Source organism: Annulohypoxylon maeteangense (genome assembly GCF_022496945.1).
Source record: "Annulohypoxylon maeteangense strain CBS 123835 unplaced genomic scaffold GGS22scaffold_19, whole genome shotgun sequence".
Taxonomy (NCBI): domain Eukaryota; kingdom Fungi; phylum Ascomycota; class Sordariomycetes; order Xylariales; family Hypoxylaceae; genus Annulohypoxylon; species Annulohypoxylon maeteangense.
In genome coordinates this window covers 672,259-692,031 of record NW_025953266.1, presented here as the reverse complement: position 1 = coordinate 692,031, position 19,773 = coordinate 672,259, and the positions used below count along the sequence as shown (strand labels likewise).

At 48.8% G+C, this 19,773-nt stretch overlaps 5 protein-coding genes across 5 annotated transcripts; 1 reads left to right on the top strand and 4 right to left on the bottom strand.

Annotated features, from left to right (window-relative positions):
* Nucleotides 1-11: 11 nt before the first annotated feature.
* On the bottom strand, nt 12-1,698 carry GGS22DRAFT_172538 (glycoside hydrolase family 43 protein; the record flags this gene model as incomplete). Its single annotated transcript, XM_047962779.1, has 2 exons — nt 829-1,698; nt 12-739 (listed from the first exon to the last, which is right to left on the bottom strand). Exons 1-2 carry the CDS (start codon nt 1,303-1,305, stop codon nt 14-16), a joined length of 1,203 nt encoding a protein of 400 aa, XP_047815436.1. The 5' UTR covers nt 1,306-1,698.
* Nucleotides 1,699-2,647: 949 nt separating this feature from the next.
* Nucleotides 2,648-5,014, bottom strand: GGS22DRAFT_172537 (trichothecene efflux pump). The gene is made up of 7 exons (XM_047962778.1): nt 4,745-5,014; nt 4,605-4,686; nt 4,214-4,546; nt 3,991-4,158; nt 3,697-3,938; nt 3,559-3,645; nt 2,648-3,501 (listed from the first exon to the last, which is right to left on the bottom strand). Exons 1-7 carry the CDS (start codon nt 4,895-4,897, stop codon nt 2,824-2,826), a joined length of 1,743 nt encoding a protein of 580 aa, XP_047815435.1. The 5' UTR covers nt 4,898-5,014; the 3' UTR covers nt 2,648-2,823.
* An 846-nt stretch (nt 5,015-5,860) lies between these two features.
* GGS22DRAFT_59919 (enoyl-CoA hydratase/isomerase) lies at nt 5,861-6,884 on the bottom strand. Its single transcript, XM_047967509.1, has one exon. It carries the CDS (start codon nt 6,711-6,713, stop codon nt 5,883-5,885), a length of 831 nt encoding a protein of 276 aa, XP_047815434.1. The 5' UTR covers nt 6,714-6,884; the 3' UTR covers nt 5,861-5,882.
* A 1,889-nt stretch (nt 6,885-8,773) lies between these two features.
* GGS22DRAFT_59927 (acetyl-CoA synthetase-like protein) lies at nt 8,774-10,838 on the top strand. The gene is made up of 2 exons (XM_047967510.1): nt 8,774-8,866; nt 8,923-10,838. The coding sequence occupies exon 2, from the start codon at nt 9,053-9,055 to the stop codon at nt 10,724-10,726; it is 1,674 nt and encodes a 557-aa protein (XP_047815433.1). The 5' UTR covers nt 8,774-8,866; nt 8,923-9,052; the 3' UTR covers nt 10,727-10,838.
* A 5,224-nt stretch (nt 10,839-16,062) lies between these two features.
* Nucleotides 16,063-17,969, bottom strand: GGS22DRAFT_59838 (uncharacterized protein). The gene is made up of 3 exons (XM_047967508.1): nt 17,453-17,969; nt 16,855-17,395; nt 16,063-16,747 (listed from the first exon to the last, which is right to left on the bottom strand). The coding sequence occupies exons 1-3, from the start codon at nt 17,595-17,597 to the stop codon at nt 16,231-16,233; spliced, it is 1,203 nt and encodes a 400-aa protein (XP_047815432.1). The 5' UTR covers nt 17,598-17,969; the 3' UTR covers nt 16,063-16,230.
* Nucleotides 17,970-19,773: the final 1,804 nt, after the last annotated feature.

Here is a 19,773-nt window from a genome sequence, read left to right as displayed (position 1 = left end):
ATTAGGTAACCCATTATTGTTTCGTTAAAGCCAGCTGACCAGCTGGAACTCCGAATGGTCCATTTTCGGCCCTCGGGAACTTAGGAGTGCCGTCTTCGTTCCAATCGAACTTCTGTATCCGCGCAGTACGAAACAGGTCCGCTGCTGGATTCGCCGTCGTTTGAGCGTGGTACACGATGTAATTCTCAGACCCATCCGGCGACGAGGTAAAACTCGCGTGGCCTGTTCCGTACACGCCCGCCGCCGTGTTCTGGTGGAAGATGCACCCTGAAGTGTGTTTGCGCCACGACTGATACTCCATAGGGTCGTTACCCACGAGCTCTAGCATGCCCAGGCAATAAAATGGCGTGTTAACGCGCGCCGCAGAGTAAATTACAAAGTTCTGGCCTGTCTTGGGGTTCGTGAGCTGCTGCGGGCCTTCGTTCGTCGCGAGTCGGATGGGCCGTCCATAAGGCACCTGTTCCCAGGGCTCATTGGGTATGCTGATAATGCGACGCTCGGTAAGGGTCGAGTTGACCGTCCATGGGTCCGACATGCGAGTGATGCAAAGATTGGCTGGCCATGAAGAGTATTTCTGCTCCCAACAAGAGTATATGTGGTATAATTGGTCCTCGTGTTGGAAATATGTCCCGTCAATGGCGAACATGTCGTATGTATCTAACATAGGCTTCATCTCGAAGTTAGCCGTCCACGGATCAGGCCCGTCTCCCGCCAGAACGAACATTCGGTGGTTGATCGCCTATAGCCTCTTGTTAGCGATGAATTACTTACCTCTGACTATGTACTTTCAAGCCTGTAATAACTTCAGGTAATAAATCGAACACTTACGGGACAATTTATTGGGCACATGGCATCAAGCAGCGGCGGCGGATTGTCACCATCTGACGTCGCAGTAAATATGATATACCAAGAGCCGGATATGTTGTGGATCTCCGGTGCCCATAGACTGGTCGACCACGGTTCCCCGCTTGTAGCATTTGGATTGAAAACGACGCGACTCTCCGAATTGTCCCAGTTGTCGGTCAGGTATCTTGAGCGCCTAAGTGTGATATTTGTGTTTGTCGTATAAGTAAACAGATACCAATCCTCGCCATCCACAGTATATCTAGTCATAAACGGATCGCCGACGTTGAGTGTCATAACAGGGTTCGAGAAAGTCGCATTGGTCGTTTTATTTGTTCCAACGACTGCCGGATCCCATCCACCAGAGCTGCCCTTGTTCGGGTCAAAAACCTGAGCGTTGACGGTGCCTACGCCTAGGGAAGAGGCGAGGGTGGCGAGGTAAGTGAATACAGATCCCTTCATCTTGACGTTGCAGGAACTGCCGGTCTAGCTTACTCTAAAAATATTGATGCTAAGACTGAAGAAAGGGAAGGAGATCCTAGGAGCGACGAGCTCCCGTGGAATCGGCTCATCTTAAATGCTTCTCTTTACCAAGGTAGATCTCTCCATGTATGGTTGCCAATGCGGTGGAACGAGTTTTCCCTAGCTCCTGCTTGTATCTGGCAAGGCGGTCTGCAGTCAGCGCAAGCTAAGTGCATGCCTAGGAACAAGGCGCGTGATTCGATTCGCGGGATGAAATCATTTTATAACGAGGGTAGAAAAACTCGACTCATTTCCCAGGGTGATCCAAGTTAAATCCTCCGAGACATGATGGAAGAGTCGGAATAGTTCCATGTCAACGTTGCAATTCTCCATCTCGACCAGCACCTAAACCTGGGGTTGGTGAGGAGGCGGCTGCGGGGTAGCTTCTGAAGGTGCTTATCTTGGTTAGAGGGGTGGCTGGTGGGCAGGTTATCACGATCCTTCCACTCTTCCTTCTAGGATACCTTTGCTATTGTCAATGTAAATCTTAGCAAACCGAAAGACAAACTTTGCACACATTAGGATTTGTTCCTATTACCTAGAAAGAAGTAGCGAAGTTTTTGTAGCGGTGTATGAAATGAAAGGTTCGATATTGATGTGAATGAATGATTGGGAGGAGGAAGGTTAAGAGAAGAGGTAGGACCTAGGTGCTTGGCTCGCTAATTGTTGCACCGAATGACTTCATCTCTCAGCACATTTATTCCCTGTAACACCTTCCTGAACATCGTTAATTGCCCTATCATTTCGTGTTACCATAATCCACCAATCATATCAAGTCGACATTCCATTAAAGGCAATCTCAAATTATTAGCTTTTAAGGTTACCTAACCTTGTTTAATCACGGACTGATCTAGTAAAATTCTCATTCTTAATTCACTTCGAATTTCTTTAATAGAGATAGATATCTTATTCTTCAATTGTTCAGCCTTGATATTCCTTCTCTTGTTTGATTAGATCTTAACTATCTGGATATAAACTATCATCAAATAAAGGGTCGAGTTATAGGTTTTGTACATTGGTAAGGGTAAGGTCTCATATGTTACCTACTACAATCTTACTGTTAAGCTAAGATTCAGACTTGATAGCGGTACAGCTCCGAAGCCCTAGGTGGGAATGTTCAAGTTACACGGGGTTGGTTAACGAGCATCCAGCTGGTTTACTCGCTGTAGAATGCTACTGATAGCGTTCTAGTGCACTCGCCCACTATAATTAAACAGCCATCGAGGTCTGTGAACCACCTAATACCAGTACTGAGAGCTACGCACAACAGCTGAACAAAAAGTTTCAGGGCTCGTATCGGCCCGTGCTTGCGCTATATAAATTAACTTCCACGGTTATTGCCCTTCCGAATATTGTTCGTTTGCAACATCATGTCAATCATTAGGAAGGTTTCCTCATTATATTTATAAGCTGTCATGTACCATGCCGAAATTAAGCATAGCCCTTTTTCATCCACATTCATGATGTTAAGGATTCCAAGCTCTCTTTCCCAGTTGCCTTGCCGTTCATCTTACGTTGGACCTTATCGGTAAGATGTTTTTGAGCATCCTTGGAAAATAGACAACCGACGACAGCAATGCCTCCGAAACCAAGACTCGCCAGATAGACGGTCTTGAACGCCTGCGAATATGCCGTTGGTAGGACTGAGGCGACGGCGGCTTGTATTTCAGGGGTTAATCCAGGAAAACTAGCAAGTTTGCTTCCTAGTACGGCCGCAACGAGGGCGGGGACTTTGTCTTCAGAAAGTCCGGCTGCTACTACAGCTGGGCCGATATTGGCAGGTACGGTGGTTTCTAGGCGATTCGATAGGATACTGCTATAGACGGCTACAGCGATTGAGCCGCCTGCTGAGCGGATCGATGCCAAAAGTCCGGAGGCAAGGCCGATGTCAACCGGCCTACAGAAGAGAGGAGCTAGCGCAAGAGCACAAACTTCAATAACACCAACGAAAAATGGCCCGATCATCGTGAATGCGATTCCAGCATTTAAAGTTTCTGGTGTAAGCGAAGCGCAGGCACCGACGAATGCGACCATGGAGAAAGTCGAGAAAATGATCCAGTTTCGAACGTTTCCTCCCCATTTCACGAAGAAGCCACCGAATGCTTGGCCTAACGCCGTAGCGCTAGCGACAGTGCACTGCATTTTCAGTTAGTTATTTCTTCGCTAGCACCCTTTTCACCTGAGAGCCCTTACCGAAATCCATCCTCCGTATGTGATATCCGTGGTATATAGTGCCTTCACTTGCTGAGGCCACAATAATACGGCAGAATAGTATGACATCTAGATGAAGTCAGTTATTGCGTTTCGCATGTGCGATCCTACAGCACTTACTGTCGCGACCGTGGCGCAGGCAACAAGACTAATGAACCCCCTATTCGCAAAGAACTGCACTGGAATGGCCGGGTACTCGAGCTTGGCAAAGGCCTCGTAGATAAAGAGCGCAACCAGGAGGACGCCCCCTATAACGATTGACGAAATAGTCGCAGCGGACTTCCACGGGTAAATCGTTCCACCCCAACTCACGCCCATTAAAAGCAGAGTGAGTCCAGCCGTCCACATAAATATTCCAACATCTAGTTTCACATATGAGTTCCATGTACTTGATGATGATGTGTTAGAACTCACAATCAAGCTGTTTGAGCATCTCCATCTTAGTCTTTCGCTCATGCAAGAGATCGAAAGTTGGCGGATGATAGAAGAAGAATAGCAAGATTATTGCTAATGCGACCACTATAATGTTGAGGTAATAACACCATCTCCATCCCATGTTGGGGTTTTGCAGCATAGCTCGAGCTTACACGGGGGTTAGCTAGCGATTCTAAGCCTATCGTTAACGCCTGGAGCTTACCGATCATAGGGCCAATTCCAGCGATTGGCGCATTGGTCGCAAATATTAACGATAGAACCATCGGTCGGTGCTTATTAGGCACTAATTCACCTATAGCCACGTTGAAGCTCAACTGAACCGTCTCACCTAGTCCGTATATCGCACTGCCTATGATCAAGCTGTTTACGTTTTGCGCGGCCGAGCAGACGATTATACCGACGAGAGCGACAATATTGCCGCCGATAAAGAACCATCGTCGTCCGAAGAGATCAGATAGTCGGCCAAGAATCGTATATGTGAAGGACAAGGAGAGAGTCCGGGCAATGTTGACCCATGCGATATAGGGGCTGGGACCTAATTCAATGTTATTCCAACATGCCTCTATAAGCTATCACCCGCTTCCTTAACATACCTATATCTGCATTTATGTAAGTTAATACATTGGTCGGAAGAAGCAGAAAGATGAAAGCTGATATAGCCGATAAACAGAAACCCTTATCGTGAAATTAGTCTCGATGAGTATTCGCAAATATATTGGCTTTTAATACTCACAGTCGCGGCCCCTAGAAACCCAATTGAATAGAAGTACCCCTTTGGCAAGTCATCCCCGCGTGCAGCAGATCTGATTGACGAGGCATCATCATCCAGTTCTTCCTCGAACTTGTCAACTCGCTCAGCGGGCACCGTAGACTTTTCGGCCTCCATGATGACGAGACGAGTGATAGAAAAAAAGTGATAACTCTATCGACCGATCCCCAACATCGAAAAGAGTGATCGACGATGGGGAGACGAGTTATGTAAGTAATAGTCCATTATTTCAGCTCACGTCAGTTTGTTCGAATTTAGCCGTGCCGATCTCTTGCGAGCTTACCATACTTGGCCGCAGATATCACGTTGTATAATAAGATTTGAGAGGTTGCCGGTACGAATTGGAGGCTAAGAATTATATAAGCCCGGAACTAGTTCCCGAAGAAGAGTGATCTCTATAGGTTCTTCGGGGAGAAACCACGTTTACGGAATACGCCAACCATCCGTTCGGGATAGCTTCTATGAAAACCTTGAGTTGATGGTACCTGTCTAACCTCATTTACGCGATCTCGAAAACACTTGGTATAATCGCGGCCGAATTTCTTCTAGAGATCGACCCGAATGAACCGCAGAGGTGCATTAGTTCGGTAAGTTGTTAGGGTTCGTTCCTCGTCCTGTTGGTTCTAAGGCAAGGATTCGCCATTTAGACGCTGCGGTAGTTGAAATTAGAAGAGAAACTAACTTCTTAGTTGGTATTTTAGGGGATGACGCTAAAGAATTGCCATCTGTAATCCTTATAGCTGCATACGCCAAGCGGCAGTTAGCGAACGGAACCCCTGAACGAAGATGTTGATTCGACCACCGCGAGATAAACGAGTGAAGATCACCTCAAGCGAGCTGGATCTTTAATGACATTGTGAAAACTTCTTTCCGCTATTAGGTAAAGAGAAGTCTACTAAATCGCATACTAGTAACGGTATGTCTGTGCGGATCGCGCATTTACCTAGAAAGGAAGTCGATCGTGAACCACGAGAACGGGTTATGATTGATCGCTTCTATTGCGTGCTAATATTACAGTACATACAACGCGGTTCCAGCTTCTATCAGTGCGCCACGATCAGATACGGTGGAATATTAGGTGCTTATTCTAGATCTCTAGGGCTCAAAGCCTACTCCCCTTCCACCTCGGTTCCCTTTTCTCAGCAAACGCCTTCAGGCCTTCTTGGATATTCTCTCCCCTCTGTAACTCCGCCCATTCCTTTTCCAGCGTCAACTCCACAGCTCTCTCAACGCTAGCCGTCTCCCAACTCTGTCGTAAGCCGGCGCGCGTGCAAATAATCGCGTCTGGGCTATTCTTCGCGATCGTCTCGGCGTATTTGATAGCTTCATCCACTACTTGCTCTTTCGGGACTACTTTGTTGACTATGCTCCATTGAAACATCTCCTGCGCTGAGGCGTTGCGACCGGTAAGTGCGAATTCCGACGCCCTCTGTAATCCGATCGTGCGTATCAGTCGCGGTAGCGCACCGCCAATCGCTGCAATTCCCCTCTTTACCTCCGGCAATCCAAAGTAAGCGTCTTCGGCGGCGATGACGAGGTCGCAGTTGATCGCAAACTCGCACCCTGCGCCCATCGCTAACCCATTAACCGCTGCGATCACGGGCTTCTTGCCGAGTCGACGACTCAATGGTTTGAAGGCCGGCGAATTTCCCATGCGGTTCTTTGGATCCGCGTCGCCGGACATGGAGTTATTCCACTCTTTCAGATCTGCGCCCGCGGAGAATGCTCGACCAGTTCCCGTGATGATGGCCACGCTCAGAAGGGGTTCAAGGTCGAACCATTTCCAAACAGAGTCCATTTCCCACTGCGCCGCTGTAGACATGGCGTTGAGATCTTTCGGGCGGTCCATCCGTATCAACAGCACACGCGGCGCTGGGTAGGATAACTTCAAGAAAGTTGGCGTTGGCGGTGGTTCTGTCTCCGTCGGCGCCATTACTGTGGATGTAGTTCGCTCTTCAGCAGGGACGGCGTTTCTTTCGTATGATGACTATGACTTCAGTGAAGCAGGTAGGTTATTCCAACGTAATATTGTGACTAATCAAGACCTCTCAGCTTGAGCTGAGTGCACGCCTGATAGTATACGATTCACGATGCCACCGTACCTAGCGAGAAACTGACTTCTTCGGCTCCAGTCTTCCTTTCAACAACACGCGAGATGCCCGTCAATCTGCAAGGTACCGAGAGAAATGCCATGGTGGCATCTACTACTACACCAAGTAGTCTTGTCACGACTTATGGGTCTCTACGACCTAAACTAATAGCGCGCTGCACTATAATATTAGAGGTCTAATAAGCCGTACCCCGGCCGTTGGAGATCGCTTATGCAGATTCGGAAGTTCGCCAGTTTACCGGTTCCACCAAATGCATACCACACCACCTAGGGTCCTAGGTCCCATCCCCATCAGTACCAGTGCCGGGTGCCCCAGGAAAAACGTCTACCACATAGAGGTCCAAAAGGGACTCGGTGTTGCTAGACGAAGTAACGATGAGATGAAACGGTCTTTCTGTCGGCAACATCGCAGAAAAAACCTACTCGTTACCTACTATTACCTACCTAGTAGGTATTCAACGCTACAGTTCTGTGTTGTTCTAGAAGCAACCCCTATTTCTCCAGGTACTCAGTAACTTACAGCACGTTACATGCCGTACCTAAAAATGATAGTCGAACCACAGTTCAGTATAACACCTGAGAAGAGATATCCTATACAGCACGGTTTAAGCATATCAGTTACCCCAAGGCAACATGTCCTGCAAGTAACGCAAACTCGGATTTCCGGCACAACATCTGCTACATCTGCTTCATATAACCATGTCGACGCCCTCTTTATTCGTATGTGTAATCTATCTTACCTTATGTATGTCTTGGCTATTAGTATGTCCTCCGTTTGTTTCGTTAATACTACCCATGATCGGACTCTCGATAACGTCGTTTTGACAGTTTTGAAGCTACGCGGACATTATGAGGTCCGAAATCCTGAATTGCGAGCCTGCGCTGGTAGCCAAGCCTATGGGGTTCAATGTGTATCCATCGCAGATGACATTAAGAAGCCTACTTTCTAGCAATGCGACGGCCTCTTTCTATGCAGGCCGTAACCAAGAAGTTAGACCCGTTGCCTGGATCGAATTGGGTCTGAAGCTCAATGGCTCTCATACAATTTCGAACTCCACGAGGCGCTTGGCGGTTATTATGTCTCATCCCAGATCCGGCCAGTCAGCAGACCTTGTCGATGCTATCCGCAATGGCCGCCTACTATAAAATGCCGTCTTGGCTGATGCCATCACCAACCTCACTTACTGTAGGCTTTCGCCACTCGGGACCGTCCGATCACGATGATGATGTCTCCAAATTTCTAGATGCTGCCTTGCAAGGACTCGGTGCCGACGATGCTTGTGGATGGATATCATGCCAGCGTTACGATCCCATGACAGCATGGTGAACATCCTACGGTTTTTGGATGACCTGCCGAGCTTGGAAATTTAGTCGTCTTTCGACGTTCCATGAGACTATTTACTGGAGGCGTTCTAGATCAATCGACTCTTCCGTTACGTGAAACCCATGAAGATGCATCGCCTAAGCCTCAGTCATGACTGGTCAGCGTTACCTTTTCGATACCATCATTCGATAGCGAGACGGCCTTCTCGACGTTAGCTTTTTGTCTAGCATAGGCCTGTAGTAAGCACTCGTCTGCATTTCTTCGTATAGAATAAATTTCGAATTTGCCTAAATATGCTTTGTGACCTGGCCGCGCAAACATCTCCACATCGTACATCTCGAGTCACGGCGTAACAGCATCGCTATAAGCATAACTTGCCGGCACTCTCGACCCCTGAAGGAGCAAGGATCCCCCTATCCACACCCTCTCATCCCCACAACCGATCGGCATAGTAACATTACATGCAGTCAATAGAATGATACCCACCTCCATAGTCGTACCTGACTATACCTAAGTGATGCTACCTAGTGGCTGGCTTAATGAGGCCAATGAAGATAATTTTCTCATTAGCTTGAAGCGGAATTGTTGGTACCGGATCTGCTGTATATGCAGGCATCGATATCGTCATGCTTGTCCCGCAAGGCGTTCGCAGGTGAGTAATATTGCCTTGCCTAGTCGAGTGTGGCTGGTGAGCTGAGACGATGGAAGCACTTATGTAACTCGTCACGAGATCGGAGAGGTTGATGACACTCTTCTACATAATGTGCTTACAGATTTGGTAGCCATCTTCTGATTGGAGCTTCACTGGACAAAGATTACACCATTGCCAACGACGACGATGAGGGTCTATAGCTCAGGGACGATAGATATCCCACGGGATCTGAACTTAACGGAATTCCTCCACAAATCCGCCTACCCAGATCTCCCGGAGTCTCACCTAATCGCCAAAGATAGTCTTACGAATCGTAGCATAACCATCGGGGAACTACGCAGCCGAGCTGGCAGAATCGCAAATGGTCTCAAAACCAAGCTAAACCCGGTAGACCAGGCAAGATGGGCCATCATCCTACCCAACAGCGTTGATTTCCTCGAGTTATTCCACGCGATCCTCTGGACCGGCGGCATCGTCTGCCCCATCAACCACGCCCTCAAAGCCACCGAAATCGGCCACGGACTCGCCGTCTCACGACCTCACTTCATAGTCTCCTACGGCGCCGTAGTCCCGCTCGTCAAAGGCGCCGTCCAACTCGCCAAAACCTCGCTCTCCTCGCAAGGCGTAACCTGGCCAATCCCCCAAATCATCACCATAATAACCCCATCCCCCAACCACCCTCACCTCCCCTCAGACTTCATCCAACCCACCCCCCTCCCCATCCCGCACCACCCCGACACACGCGTCCGCCAGGCCTCAATCCACCTCTCCTCAGGCACAACCGGCAAATCCAAAGGCGTAGCCCTAACCCACCACAACTTCCTCGCAAACAGCCTGCAGCTCCTCGCCCACGACGCCGCGCAGTTCACGCCGGACACGCGCACCGTGGCGTATACCCCCTGGACGCACATCGCCATGACCACGCTCCCCCTCTTCCTCGGCCCGTACACCGGGATGTTGCACCACGCCATGCCATCGTATTCCCTCGAGGAGTTCGCGCGGCTCGTCGGCTCGGATCAGGCTACGACGTTCCAAGGCGTGCCCAGCGTGGTCCTGCAGCTCGCGAACTCGGATGTTACGGCGCGGTTTGATTTTTCGAGAGCGAGGTTTATTAATGTGGGGGGTCCGTTGAAGAGGGAGGTTCGGGAGAAGTTGTACGGAAAGGCGCCGTGGAAGCTGGTACAGGTATATGGCATGACGGAGGCGGCGGGGTATGTGGCGTACCAGAAGGCCGGGGAGACGCTGGAGGATGGGGTTACGGGGAAGTTGTTACCCGGGATTGAGGCGCGGCTGGTGAGGGAGGGGAGGGAGGAGGATGTTCCTGAGGGAGAACCGGGTGAGCTTTGGCTTAGAGGACCGAATTTTACGAGGGGGTATGCGTTTGATGATGGGGCTAATGAGAGGGCGTTTTCGCGTGAGGGGTGGTATAATACGGGGGATGTGTGTCGGATTGATGCCGAGGGAAGGGTCAGTGTGGTGGGCAGGACGAAGGATTTGATTAAGTATAAGGGGTTCCAGGTTTCGCCGGCGGAACTCGAGGCGCTGGTTAATGCGTGCCCGGATGTGGTTGAGGGTGGTGTTGGCGCGGTTTGGGATGAGAGTCAGTTGACGGAACTTCCGGCCGCTTGGGTTATTTTGAAAGACGGGTTTGGGACAGTGGAGGGGAAGAGGAAGGCGTTGAGGGAAGTACATGATGCGGTTGATGCGCAGGTTAGTGGGTATAAGAAGCTTAGGGGTGGTGTTTGGGAGGTTAAGACGCTTCCTAAGAATGCGACGGGGAAGATATTGAGGAAGCAGTTGGTGGAAATGAGGGATGGGCTTTGCTCGCTTGAGGAGGGTTCTCTCAAGGCTAAGTTGTAGGTTAGTGTACAGACTATGAGAAAATGTAGAAGCTTTTGAGAAGTATGACGAGCAATTAAAGGTCTCTTGCGGTGTTGGTTTGCAGTTCTTGCTACTCTTACCCTTAACACTCAACATCAATCACAGACATAATGACAATTATTCTCACTAGAATCTCACCTGAAAATCACATAGGTACCTCTTATTAATCGTTGGATTATACAATTTGTATATTAATGCTTTACGTATCTGTCATTCAACAGTGAATAGGTAGGTAGGTAGCTACGTATAAAGGCTAGCCACTACGTCTACTTCTTGCCCTACGAGCTAGAGCTGTTGTTGTCTCCATTCCACACGAATGGCCTATCAATGTGACCACTTGGGTTTGGTGCCCCCGGGTGGTATGTAGATAGTTCCTTGCCCATTGGGTTCGCGTAGGTATCTTTCTTAGCCGGCGACTTGATGTAGGCGAAGGGTCTCTCACCCTGGCCTTGGTTGGAAGATGAGGGCATCTTGACGGAATGTGTTTTTTTGATACTTACAATATGTTTCCAGATAGTCGCGAGTTTCTTACTTACCTACCTACTTTTTGACGACTCTGTTTGAAATGTAGAAGACTGGATGGCGATGGAAAAGGATATCTAGCTAGTCGAAAGCCATGTAATATATAGAAACGTAAAGTGAACGCTTCACAAGAGACAGATGAATACGCCATTCATTAGTTACAATGAAATTATTGATTATTATCTTAACTACAAGGGGTTGATTGTAAACGGCATTGTGGATGCACCACAACTCTTTGCTTTGAAGCTATCAAAGATCTCTTAGCCTTAGACGTGGTGGTTCTTTGTCGTGGCTTTATTTGCTTCTAACTTCATGACATTGAGCCTACTGACATGTGGATTAGGGCTGATTTCCTCTACATACCTAGAGATATCGCTGTAGCCCTACTACTTCCCTACATCGTCAGCTATACTACGTAACACAGGTAGGGACAGATATAATATTTTCCAGTAAACATGGGATTTACATATTCAAATGAGTTTTGTCACGTAATGGACCTATCTACAAAATTAGCATATGCCCAGATCTCGCCAATCGTCCATATCTAGTTGTGAACCTACCTAATCGAGTTTCGAAGAGCTCTTTAGTTTCAGCCTTTACCTTTACCATGTACACATGGCATTACTATCTCCTACGCTACGATACTCAAGGAAGGTCGATCTGCAACAATACGTGGGTTAACAGCAGGTTTTATAGTTGAGCGATTGACGTCCTGTCTCTCAACCACATGGATTCGCCCTACCACAAACGTGGCCCGTCCATACCCAGCTCCTCACCTACCACACTAACGACAACCAGCCAAGAGCGCCGCGCCAATCTCGACAATCCCCAGCAGCGCAAGCCCTCAAATGGGAAACTTAGATCGCATCTAACCTAAAAACATAACGGTAACGAACGTCCCCACGCCTCGGCAGCGAGCGAAACGTGATTTTCGCACAACCTACTCGATAGGGGGTATTCTCGGCAGACGAGGCCAATCGCTAGAAATCCTGCCTTCTCGATTAGGCAATAGTTTTCTTCCTCCCCAGCTCGAAGGATCGCCCTAAAATCTAAGCTTAACAAAGGTCGAGACAGCTGGGATTATGCCTTGGATGACTAAACCGTGTCTAGCCTGCCTTTTTCCAGATAGGTAGGAAGGTAATGGGTAGGTAGGTAAGTGGTGCAGATATATGTAGGTATACATATCGTGGATGAGATTCTCCGAAGATATGCGCGGTGGATCTCCTCGATGTATGTCAAGACAGAACCAGCATCGACAGTGCAGATTACCTTCCCGCGCATCATCGGGCGATGGCAGGAAAATCAATCTTTGCTGCAGCGCGTAGATCAGACGAAAATGCGTGGACGGGGATGTTGCTGGACCACGTCTGCTGTGTCCTATTAATAACGGACTTATGTAGACGTGCTGCATCACGATCGCTTGTTTTCTACCGTTACGGGAATCCCAAGCAGCTCATCCATCATATGCTGTAAGTATGTACATACATACATACATGACATGCGAAGTGGAAGGATTTTTCGTCCCAATGTTGGCGCGGGTTGGGGTGCGAAGAAGTGGATATATCTCCGCTCTCACTCGCCGCTGTCTGACGCAGGGTCGTGGCGCCGTCGCGGCTGGGGCTTAGGTGTTATCGTATCTCCTTCTCGACTCGTCTACCTGCCTGCCTGGCTCTTTTGATGCGAGTTTATTTTCTGTGCCATGTGGTTTTCATGTACTTACTACTATAAGGCTGAGGAAAACCTGGGGTTTGCTTGACGTCTTTCGTTTTTATGCGCTTTTGTATGGTGTTAGCTATTGGTGTCGACGAAAATGTGTCAATGAAGATGCTGTTTTCTTGCGTTTTTTTAGCGGAATGTGCTGAGATGCTGTGTAATATAACCCGCTACAGCTTATAAATCAAAGCCGCTGACGATATTATTGCAGGAATCCTGAGAACTGCTGCAGGTCAATCGAATTGGGGGTCACATAGCGACTGGGCGAGCGCCTTTTGGAGATGTCGAAAACGCCCAGCCCCCATGTGTCGATTAGCAGTCGCCAGGGGTTTTGCCAGGGGCGTTCTGGGCGTTCTTACGACAGCGCGATGCTGATTAGCTTGACACCCACGTGGCGAGTTATAAGGTTAATTAATACCTTGCAGCGCTGAATCCTTCGCGACAGGGTCTTCCAACAGCCCTTAACCCCTTTTCCGATTGCGATGCACTCACCGAGGTAAATCCATACCTCTGTTAGTACCAGTACTCTCTGTAATGGTTTTACGACGGAAAGCTTCGGGGGATGAAGAGGTTTTCGTATTCTAAAAATATTGGTTTAACGAAAATTGATGCCTGCCCTTGCCCCTAATCCGCAGATCTGCGTTGCGACGCTGAAAAAAAGGTCTTCAAATGCACTGAGGGTTGCAAATGGTTGATCGGGGTATGAACGAGCCGGGCTCAGCTACTGTTTCGGAGCTACCAGCTCCAGCTCCAGACATACATACATACGAAAATGGTGAGGGTGAGCTATTTACTTACTGCGTAGGTAATATTTACATACGCTCAAAAGTTGGGCATCAAAAATGTCTCTGATTCTTCTGTTATAATACGTATTCGAGCGCGCTGTGCCGCTGCGGTACGGGTTTTGTAGCAGATGTTTTAGATATCTACCAACCAACTACCAACTAACCTCCAACACTTCCAGCGAAATCGCTAGGTAAAGAAAAACCAACACAACCTACGGAGCCATCCGAGCTAGCTTCGGGTGGGCGGCACTATCCTCTACGATCAACCCCACAATACGATACCCTCAGCTACGTCGATCCGCGGGGGTTGATCCTGTTCTTCTCTACATAATATTATTCAGATGCAGATTAACGTTACTTGGCGTGAAACCGACAAGGGGGAGAAAAGACCTAATAATAATAATGATAATAATCGATACAGTATTTAAAGGATCCGCGCCCCGGCCAGCGGTAGGATCGTAGCCGTGGACCTAGTCCTCATGAACATTTCATTAAAGTTGCTTTCTCCTCGCAGCTTCTCCGACGCGCTGTCTGTCGGGATCGTCAATTCCTAAAATCTCGCATGTCTTTGGAGAGAGAGGAAGGATAGTGGATGGGAGCATCGCCGAGCGGGGTTTTATGTACGATGTACGCCGTATTTAGGTATTCGAGATTGGAGGTATTGGAGGTATTCGTGTCTTCGAATTAAACCTGAAGCGTAGTAGCCGTAACCATATTATTGTATAGGTAGTATAGGTAGTATAGTATAGTATTGTATAGTATTGTATTGTATTATTCGGATTCGTGTCTCCACCGTCCCTCGATTGACGAATTGTTTGAAACCCATCGCATTATAGATACGCGTACCATGCAGGCAACGAGCGGATCAGGAACCGGCGGGATTCATCGCACCGAACTATCCCGCTCTATCCCGCTTATGCGTAACATATCGACACGCGCAGTGATGTATTGGATGGGTAGACAGACCGGACTGACCGGTCTGAACCTGGACCGTTGGAGACCGGAGCTGTTGACTCCTAGGAACGTTCCTATCCCAGTTAGCGATCAGGGGGTTCAATTACCATCAAGGCCCCCATTCCAATAACTTAAACATGCGAAATTCAAATCTCGTGCCTCCCATGCTTTTCCTTGTCACCAAAACCCGAAATCAAGTTCGGGGGACCCACTGTCCTTCCAAAGCCGGACCCGGATGGACGTCGTAGATGGAATTTGCCATATTTTCTCTTTTCTTCTTCTTTTATATCGCTGCCTAGCAATACTTCTTGCTAGCGACAAAACGACGGACGCTCCAAATAAGCTTAAGTGTCCTTAAGGTTGCGGCAGATTCCACGATACGAACTGCTCTAAAGCCGATCTTGGCAGGCGTTCGCACCGGCATCAATAGCATCGCAGGGAGTGCTATAGCACGCACGAGGCACGTTCCGACGGCAAGCGGGATGGAGTCGCAAAAGCGTTCGGCGCGTCCCTTGATTTGGCGAAGCTTCGGAATTCCTTAGGGCGAAAAGGGAAAGACCTAATAAGAAAGGGGGTCCGGTATTATAGAAAATCGTCAGATCCTATTGAGATAGTGTAGGGGGGTAGCCCTGTTCTACTTGCCGGGATATATCTGACCCTGGATCTCACATTAGTAGCAATTAATAGCAGCCAATTCACATGTTCTATCTTTTTTTCACTTGAATAACCGTAGGTATAAGTACAGGTATAAGTATAAGTATAGGTATAATAAGTAATAGGTATTTTTCGATGTGGCCCCTAAGTAACATTTATCATGTGTTTAAATTTCGTAAAATAAGAAAACATGATATCTTTCTATGGGGTTATAGTATTAGGGCCCTGTGGCCCTCGGAGGTATTTTCTTCGACGACGTGAAGAACTGTTTTGTGTAACGCGTGTATGATCCATGAATCCCATGCCTCGGGTATAGAGGGTTGTGTAAAAAGAAGAACCCACCAGCCAAAAGACGCCATTCCCATTAACCCCCCCAAATCCCAAAATCCTATGCTCCCCCCTCACTCCCTCCAAGGTAACCTTGTTTAACCTTGCAGGCGGTGGTATATCTATACCCACCCCGGCCAAGCCATTAAAGAAATGTGAAAAAAGACCCAATATTGACGGAGCAGCCCGCATTGGCGCAGATGCAAGCCAAGAAGAGCGCCGAAGCTTGTTGCTGTACAATCAATCCATGCGCTACACCCATCATCTTCAATACAGGTTAGACCTGAGAGAAAAAGAACAACGCACACACATAACATAACAAAATAGAACATGATATGGCATGATAGACCCCGTCCTAGACTCCAACATTAGGTAGATACAGAATAACAGTAGACGGAGAAACTCGAGACCCGATTGAGTTGATAAAAAATAAAAGGCTCGTTAACGTACACTCCGTTCGGTCGTCGATGTATTTAGGATAGGTTGATTAAGAAAACAAGAAATGGGTGGGGGTTCCATCGGCGTTGGTCATTGGGTCTCCATCTTGGCGTGGTGGCCCGTAAGCTCGGCGGTCCAGCTATCGTCGCCATCGACGATGGCCCCGCGTTCGAGAAGCAAGGCTGCCATATCCGTGCGTCCGGACATGACAGCGCGTTGTAATGCAGTGTACCCGGCATTATCGCGGCTATTCACGTTAACGTCGTAGCGTTGGAGAAGTAGCCTCAACGTGTCGATGTGCCCACCTGCGACTGCGAAGTGTAGCAATGGTGCTGTTGTCTCAGGAAACGAAGACCCGTGCATGTCCGCCATACCGTCCACCACGCTATTTGCCGAGGTCAGGAACGCCGATGTTAGTGACGAACTGCTCGGCCGTCCGCCACCGGCCGATTTCCGGTCAAGTGGCGACCAGCCCGCCTGGCTGTTGAGATCTGAATCAGGTGAAGTTGCATACGCATTGGTGCTGTGCGTGACTCCATCATCTAGCTGATATGTTGACTCTGGGTGGTACATGGATATCTCCTCCGGGTTATTATATACGCTAAAACTAGCAATTGACTAGGGTTAGCTAAAATACGGGCACGAAAATTACAATGAAAGAGCTACGTTGAAAAATTCATGTGTTCCGAGTTACAACACCAGGGTTTAGCTTACCTTGTAGATACTCGAAGTCCGTCGTGGCCTTCTGCTGCAGCTCCTTGTCCCCACGGCATGGGACTGGGGCAGGTAGATGTGTAAATCGGGGGTATGCTGTGACTCCGTAGGTGATGCGGGTGCTGTACGGGTGTGGAGGAAACGTTAGCTGTGACGGCACGGGCTCGTCGACCCGTAGAAGGTAGATCCGGGACGACATCATTCGAACCATGGACCTGGTGAAAATAGGAGGCTGTATCAAATCCAAGAGGGTTCTCTCCATCCGTCGTAAGTCCGAGCCCGCTCAGCTGTTCCGAGCCTGAAGCGTGAGGCCAGGTCTGCAAGTACTCGCTCATCCGCCGCGTTCCGTTTGGCGTAGTTGCCGACATATCGGCGTTTTGGGCGTGGGCGTCTCCCATGCTAGATGGACTCCTACCACCGGAAGGGAGCTCGTGCTCAGGCGGTGGCGTAGTCGAGGGGTCTGTACTCATAGATTGCTGGAGCTGTTGCAGTTGCTTCTTTAGCCTCTCCACCTCTTTAGTTCGATCCCTCATATTTCGTCCTTGAAGCTGTTAGCTCTAGGTAGGTAGAAAGGCTTGCAATTGCTTGAATAACTCACGGTATGCCCGCTGAGCGAGGCGGTTCTGAATTTTCCTCCTCTCCGCTGCATCAGGCAGATTCCTCCAATCCTCATCAGGCTTCATCAAGTCCACATACGAAGTCGTTAGCGGTCGACCGCTACGCGGAGAAGCCGTCCCTGACATGGCGAGAGGTTGTAGATGTTGAATTGGTGCTAGCAGTGGTGGTGGTAGCAGCAATGGGAGAAAACAATGAGTTGATGTTTTAGAAACGAAGGCGAGATTAAATGTAACACAGGCCGCAGTCGTCTTTGTGTTTCCTTGAAGAGAGTAAAAGCTCAGAGCATCGTGTTCCTAAACGTGGAAGTGAACACTTGTGGGTAATTGACAGCAGCACTGATCCAGTAGGATCAGACAGTAGTGCTGAGGGATTCCTTATGTCCTAATTTGTCTGAGAAGGCTAGCAGCAACGGGGAATAAATAGCGTTAGAGAAGATTGCTCGAAGTCTCCGAAACCCGGTAACGAGATGAGAGAGACGCCTCCCCCCCAGTAAATGTATCCGATCTCTCGTGGAGGGTTCAGCTCACGGGCCAGCACTAAGACTTAGAAACATGACGAAATGCCCGGGTATCCTAGTCGCTGATCAACCCACACGGGTCAGGGATGATTTGTGTTGGGAATGCAAAGCAATAAGTAAGGTAGTAGGTGGCCAGCCTATTCTTCTCTGTTACGCGGCTCGATAGGGTTGGTCGAAAACGCACACAGTTATCGAGAAACCCCAGAGAAGCTCGCTCCGGACGTGATGGAGCCCCTGTACGATTTACAGGCTAGACCACGGGAGATGTGACTCGCCAAGAGGACCCTTTCCAGCCCTTGACTAATGAGGTACTAGGCAAGCTTGGAAGAACAAAAAAAAGATTAGCTCGGGTGCTATGTAGATGTCCTGCAGATGTAAGTGATGTATTAGGGCAGCCCTCCGTGCGCTCAATCATACGCAGGGGTAGGAAGGTACATACGACCACATATCAGACATTGTGGCTTGCTCCGCCTCAAGAGTTTTAGTAGAGAGAGAGAGAGTAAAATAAAATACGTAAGGGAGCAAGGGGAGTGGGATTGTACACACCCCAGCAGATAGGCCAGTCAGTGGTGTGCGCTTTAGAAATCTGCTTGCATCTTTAGTGACGAGGTCAACGGTTCTTTGGATCAGCGGCACAGCAAGATGGCCTTTCCTTGGCGTCGATCCTACCATCGCCGCCACGAAAACCCCGTTACGGAAACTCGATAACCTGCGCTGTGTCTTCGTGTGTCCTCGTGTATGTCTGCGTCTGTGTCTGCTCCGTGTACGCTCTGTGTCCTGTAGCCGACGTTTCCCAGGTAAAAACTCATTGGTTCTAGGTCTTCTGGTCGATATACTCGACACCTGACTCGTATCCTACCGTCGTTATAGGTCGAAGGAGCTTCCTAATGGTAAAAATGGTAACATTGTCACAATAGCAGGATTGCCGCAAGTTTTTGCGAATCTGGCGCCATATGTGGATCGACCCTAGCCACGATGGTTATAGCATTATCATATCATCGGGTTATTTGGTTACCTGCCTTGTATAGGCATCCCGTGTTACTGTTCCTGATTAATCGACACGAGACATTCTGATAGCAGATCGCCCCCGGGCTGATAACACACTGAGGAAAAGCGCCCACACCCAACAGCGGGCGTGGCGTTGCTAGGCTCTTGTCAAACGAAAGAAATCAAATCGATTTGAGACAAGACTTTCTGCACGTCATATGGCACCTGGTAATCATTCCTTCCTCTTCAAGTCTAGGACGGATGGGTTACGGGCACCAAAGGCAACGCGGGCACCACGGAGACAGTATCGGGGCCGGACCGGGGTGTCGATCAGCCTGCCAATCTCATTGGACGAAGCTTCATGCACCCCTATCATGCCTGTAAGAGCTAAAATCCTCCGTTGTGCAACTACTGCCAGCGACCTGGGTATGTACCCAGGTACGTAGGTATCGACGTATCGACGTATCTACCAGGTAGGCAGATATGTATGTGTGGAGATGTAGATATGTAGGTATAATGCAGCGTAAGGACTCTAAACCGTAGGAGGATGTTGGACGAAAATATCGACGCCCTTGCCCACGTTCCCAAGGCGAGACGCCACCGTTGCGACGGTAATGTAGTCCCCTAATTCCCCTAATTGTTTTCTGGGAAGCCACTGACGTTATCGAAGAGGTTCGAAACGACCCAAGGCCCATAACAGCTCGAGATAATGAGGAGAATTGCCAGCGACCAAATGCGACGCCGTTCTCAGTTGCCTTCCACGGCCATATAGAATAGCAGCATAATTCTTAAATCGA